The 6,073-nt window shown below is 45.0% G+C and overlaps 1 protein-coding gene across 1 annotated transcript; it reads right to left on the bottom strand.

Annotated features, from left to right (window-relative positions):
• CEBPG (CCAAT enhancer binding protein gamma) lies at positions 1-5,870 on the bottom strand. The gene is made up of 2 exons (XM_047791385.1): positions 5,465-5,870; positions 1-1,036 (listed from the first exon to the last, which is right to left on the bottom strand). The coding sequence occupies exon 2, from the start codon at positions 972-974 to the stop codon at positions 480-482; it is 495 nt and encodes a 164-aa protein (XP_047647341.1). The 5' UTR covers positions 975-1,036; positions 5,465-5,870; the 3' UTR covers positions 1-479.
• Between the last annotated feature and the right edge of the window lie 203 nt (positions 5,871-6,073).

Here is a 6,073-nt window from a genome sequence, read left to right as displayed (position 1 = left end):
TTGGCTTCTATAGCCCTAAGCATTTTTAATACATAATTTAGAAAAAAGTCACAAATGGATTAACAGAGATGGCATTCAACTTGTCTCCATCCAATTTACCATATCGATGAAAACCAAGAACTTACTGCATGACTTGCCAGTTCCCCATTCCTTTTGTCGACCTTAAAAAAAGAAACATTCCTTGGGAAGTCAGGATGTAATTAAGAACATAAAGGTCCAGGGAATTTTTTTTTTTTTAATCTATCCTTTAAAAATGTTTTTTTTTAATCCCCAAAGAAATCCTCATAATTTAAAACCAGATATTCAAATTACATGGCTAACGTTTTCAGCTAATCAACTCTTCAGTGATGATCCTAGAAAACAACCTTCAACGCATCTCTAATGGCACAAGACAAGGTTCAGCTGATGATGTGAGTGGTGTCGGCCGCCACACCTTTTCCGTTCCAGCCACAAGCTGTGAAGTTTGGAAGGGGGGAGACCTACTGTCCTGCACTATCCGAATTCGTTGTGTTTTCAGTGCTACTGGGTTGCACATTATCTGCAAGGTTGTGTGCATGCTCAAGAAACAAATCCTTCAGTACACTTAATTCCTTAGTCAGCAATTTAATTTTTGCTTCCAACCGTTCATTCTCTTCCTTGAGTTGATTCACTCTCTGCAGTGTATCCTGGGCTTTCTGCTTGCTTTTCAACCGGCTCTTTTTCACAGCCATGTTGTTCCTCTCTCTGCGCTGCCGGTACTCATCACTGTTGCGATCCATGGGCGAACTCTTCTTGCTCTGCTTGCTTGGAGGCGCAGCTTTGCCTCCGCCCCCAGGGCCGGCGGGTACCAGCTGCGGAACCTGCTGTAAGCCGCTGGCATGCGCCTGCGTGTGAGTGACAGTTAGCCCGTTCAGTACCGGGGGAGCACCAGAGGTCTGCGGCGACACCCTGCTCATTTGGGCGCTCTCCCTCGTCAGCCCAGAGCAGGCAGACATCCAGGCCAGGCGGTCAGATCAACGGTCTCCACGCTAAACTGCCAAGAAATCTTCACATATACCTAGTTCAAAAATAAACTGCATTAAAATATTTGAAACGACAGGATCAAATGAGACCTTTACAGCAGGCCAGTCTTAACGGATCATGCTGAGAAAGCCGGCGGCAACTGCCTTCAGAAGCCAAAGGCACTGCATTGAGAGCAGTCCCTCAGCACACACACACCGTATGGCCAAATTCAACCCACCTGAATCCCCCAGGGTCTTGCCCCTCTGTGACTGTGATCAAAAATGGGAGGGAAACCAAAGACCACCACTAATTAGGGAGCACATAGGAACGAACCACGCTGGGCAACTCGCAAGAGAGCAATGTGAGTTGTTTGGTTTAAAGGCAGAAAAGGTAAGGTCGATTACGACAGGAGAGACACCTGCAATAAAGCGGGAAAGAAGTTTCAACGGTCGGCTCAACTCCGAACAGAAGGCTGGAGCTGAGCGCCCGGCCTCCAACACACATCAGGAACACGCAGGATGACCTCCGCACGCTCCGTACGCGAACAGGCAGGGAGCCCGGCATCAAAGGACGTGACTCTTCTCCCAGAGTAGATCTTTCCGGGTTATTTTGCTTTTTGCTTGTTTTTATTTTTCTAATGCCCTCAAATGATAGCGGGTTACAGAGATTCCTAAGTTAGTTTCCTGCATCACAGATTTAGGAGCTCTGAGGGACCCCATCCCGCCATGCTTCTAACAGTGTTTTTTACTCTTGACAAGATTAATAAATACATCTTAACACAGTCAACCTGAAACCACAAGGAAAGAAACCAAAGCCCCAGTGATGCACCCAAGGAAGGGCAAGCACTGGGACTCAGGCTAGACAGAGACGGAGCAGAAGCAGTGCTGGCGCCCACCTGCCACCGCTCGAGGAGCGTGGAGGAAATGCCAGTTCGGAAGTATTCCTGCAGAAATGAAGCCACGGTCGCAGGAGCTAGTCATATCTGGGTTACTGTGAATCCAACTAGGTCACCACAACTGCCTCAAGATATGTCAAAAGCCTTCTATCCTATCACCATGAAGCCACTTCAAGACCAACTGATTACGCTGAGTGACCCATACCCACCAAGAAGCACAGCACTATTGAGAAAGCAGTTAAGCACCAAAAAACCATTCCATTCTCTTTTCACAAAAACTGCTAAAACTACATGAGTGGAAAAAACCTGCAGCCAGAATTATGAACTGCCTCAAATGAGTGCATCTCACCCTTCTTAAGAAAAGCTTAGTCAGTCAAACACTATTTATTGGTCTGCTTTTTTAAAATCTTTGCTTTTAAAAAGAACGTAGATGATTACTTTCAGTTGTTTTTCAAGCCACATAGGCAGCCCTGAGCTAGTGGGTCATCTGCTCTCACTCTAGGACTAAGGCAACACCAGAAGCTTCCTTGCAAACCATGATGTATCTACTCCAAGTCTATCTTCAGTAATGCGTATTTCACAACTTCCCTTGATAATTTATCATGTTGCCTATTTTATCTTCCAGTTAAAAAGTGGGAGCTCTGTATTAATGTGAGACACACTTACCACTAATAGTGTTAGTAACCACCTATATTCTACTGCTTATCTATTTAGTAAAAGTGAAGTAAGTGTTTAATTCAATTTTTAAGAACTTGTTTGACTCAATACCTCTCCTGGGACTGTCTCAACAATCGCAACTACGCTCAATTTATTCACCTTCTTTTTTATTTTTCATATACCAGTATGTTTTTATTTAGTCTTTAAGCTAATCTCCAGTAAACTCAGAGATCTCAATGATCCACAAAAGTACAGACGGGAACCAAGGCAATTCTTGTCTTGGCTGTGCCTCCCCCCGTTTCACTCTGGACATATCCCCTCCCCCTGTGGGCCTCGACTTCCCCATGTACCTGCACATGAGGGGCATCCATGGTAAAATGCTTCTGACTCTGACAACATACCATGAAGTTCAGTCACTAAAAACTCTTGTTACAGGCTCCAAATGTAGTGAAGTTCATTCCCATTTTGGTTCTCGAAGATACCGGAACAGGGAAGGGTGCTTTGACCTCAGTCTGAGTCACCTTGCCAAGGTACTAAGCTGAACACAGTAGGCAAGGTTTTGAAAATGAGCCCTTTGGCTTGAAAAACAAAGAGTAATCATCAAACTGGTCAAAATCTAAGAAAGGGAGACTTAGAGATAATAAAAAGAATGCCAAAAGAAAATTTTTTGAAGTTCTTCAACCAAAGACAAGCCAAGAAAGCAGCTCTTAGAGTGAAGAGAGAACCACGAAGGAAAATGAACCCAGTAAAGGGGGTCAAAGAGCTCAGTGGTTCAGGACTTAACTGGAAACGGATCAGTAATATTGTTTTTACCCTGAGCAAAACAGCTGCCTCCAAAAGTCACACATTTTACAGTTTACACTGTTAGCTATGCTTCTGTTTCTTCCAGAAACATTTACTGAACACCTACAAGGAACCAAAAAAAAAAAAAAAAGTTTATTTCAAATCTGGATATTCAACCCCAAATGAAAGTCGGGCTGCTACGTGGACAAATACTATTCCAAAGTTCAGTCTACAGGAAGCAGGGCGGCACCTTGTTTCCTTGCTGTGAATCATTCAAGCAGGAAGCAGGATAAAGAAAATTCAAGAGCAGTAGTTCTCAAAGTGTGGTCCCTGGACCAGGCAGCTTGTTAGAAATGCAAATTCTCAGGCGGCCCCAGACTCAGGGATCTGGAACTCTAGGAACAGGGCTGAGCAATCTTTTTTTGTCTTTTTTTTTTGCCTTTTCTAGGGCCACTCCCGCAGCACATGGAGGTTCCCAGGCTAGGGTCGAATCAGAGCTGTAGCCACCGGCCTACACCGAAGGATCCAAGCCATGTCTGCGACCTACACCACTGCTCACAGCAACGCCAGATCCTTAACCCACTGAGCAAGGCCAGGAACCAAACCTGCAACCTCATGGTTCCTAGTTGGATTCGTTAACCACTGAGCCACAATGGGAACACCTGAGCAATCTTGTTTTAATGGGACCTCCAAGTGATTCTGATGACAGTGAAGTTTGACAGTCACTGCTACAAACTGAGGGGGTAAGATTTTTTATTATTTCAAATTTTTTTTTTTTTTTTTTGCTGCCAGCCTATACCACAGCCACAGCTACAGCCACATGGGATCTGAACCGCGTCTGCAACCTACAACACAGTTCACGGCAATGCCGGATCCTTAACCCACTGAGCGAGGCAAGGGATCAAGCCCACATCCTCATGGATACGAGTAGGGTTTGTAACCTGCTGAGCCACAAACGGGAACTCCTATTTCAAATTTCTCTCTTTTTTTTTTTGTCTTTTTTGCTACTTCTTGGGCCGCTCCTGCGGCATATGGAGGTTCCCAGGCTAGGGGTCAAATTGGAGCTGTATCCTCCGGCCTACACCAGAGCCACAGCAACGCCAGATCCGAGCCGTGTCTGCGACCTACACCACAGCTCACGACGGCAACGCCGGATCGTTAACCCACTGAGCAAGGGCAGGGACCGAACCCGCAACCTCATGGTTCCTAGTCGGATTCGTTAACCACTGCGCCACGACAGGAACTCCTCAAATTTCTTAATTCAAGTAACGTTCATTCAAATCACTAACCCACTGAAAACTCAGAAGTTTGGAATGAGTAAAACAAAAATCAAATTTTTCTCAAGTTTCACTTGGGAAAATAAACCTCTCAAGCATTTTCCTAACCCTCCTGTCATTTTTTTTTCATATATGTACAATCAGATATTCCTCCCCACGTCCCCTCAAAATAAAATTTTAACTCAAATTTCTGCACTGAAGGTCTACATTCCAAATATTCAGATGTTTGTCCCTTGTTCCAAATCTGTTCAATCACTGGTATGTGTCAATTCTACCCACTCCACCCCCAAAACGCATCTCACACGCACCATCCCTCTCCACCCTCATGCCACAGATGACCTCAGGCTGACAGCATCTCGTAGGGGCAGTCTCCTCCGCTGTAGCAGTGCTCCCCCAGACCACCGTCTCCAGAGCAAGCCAACCCTCAAACCCGAGGGCCTCACACCCTGTTACTGCAAATTTTTCCGTGGCACAACGTACAGGATCAAACCCACGGTATGAAGCCTCTCTCCAGCCCCTGCTCCCTTTCACATGGCACCTCAACAACCCTGAGCCACTCTCAGTCCCCTAAATGGTTTGCATGTTCTCTTTTCTTTGTGCTTCTGTCCAATTTGTTTCCCCAGTTTCTCTGTCAACACCAGCTCTCTCTACAGTGTGCCTCTCTGGAGACTAAACTAGAGGCAGGACTTCTGTCTGCACCCCTACGTGCCCAGCATCCAGGGGCGGCGCTTGAGAAATTATTTGCTCCAAAGGCTAACACTTATTTTTATAAATGTCTTACATAAAAATGCGACTCTTGAGCAGTAAATCTCTTAAAACAACCATAATTAAATCAAGAGTGTTACTGAGATGTTCCGGTCTTACTACCCACCTAAGGCTCTCAGTTCTTCTTAAAGGTGCACAGGAAAATAACAACAGTTCCGTCTACCGCTTCTAGTCCCCAGTCTGGTCTTTGCTTCATTTCAGTTGAGAACCTTTATTTTCCACGTTGTCCAGTTGTGTTTTCCATAACCTCAAGCTCTCAGGCATGTGCTGCCAGGATCTGACAACCCTGTACTACAAGCGGAGTCAGGTAAGCAGTCAAAGTTGATAAACACCCAGTTGAGCAGGATTTCTATTTATTTGCCACTGCTGGCCCTTCATGACCCAAAACAGGGGTCCATGAAGGAGGATACATCCCTTCAGGGAGTACACGAGTGGTCCTTTGGAGAATGAAAAGAATGTATGTTCACCTGGATGGGTTTTTTTTTTTTTTTTGGTCATCTTTCAATCTACTTTTGGTGGTGTTTACAACACACACAAATAGTACAAAGAAACATTTATAAATACACATCTATTAAGGAATCAATCGCAATTTTTTTTTTTTAACCGATACGTCTAGAAAGCCAAAAAGGTAGGACACCATTGTACCTACCAGTACAAGAACCCACAGAGGTGCCCAAGAACACACAATAAACCTGGAATTGTGTCTGCGTTTACC

The sequence above is a fragment of the Phacochoerus africanus genome, chromosome 8 (assembly GCF_016906955.1).
Source record: "Phacochoerus africanus isolate WHEZ1 chromosome 8, ROS_Pafr_v1, whole genome shotgun sequence".
NCBI classification, from domain to species: Eukaryota; Metazoa; Chordata; class Mammalia; order Artiodactyla; family Suidae; genus Phacochoerus; species Phacochoerus africanus.
Note: the sequence above shows the minus strand (reverse complement) of the source record. Positions and strands in the feature narration are given on the sequence as shown.

Excerpts from the sequence above, each read along its gene's own strand:
- CEBPG (XM_047791385.1), bottom strand. The coding sequence starts at position 974 with ATGTCTGCCTGCTCTGGGCTGACGAGGGAGAGCGCCCAAATGAGCAGG.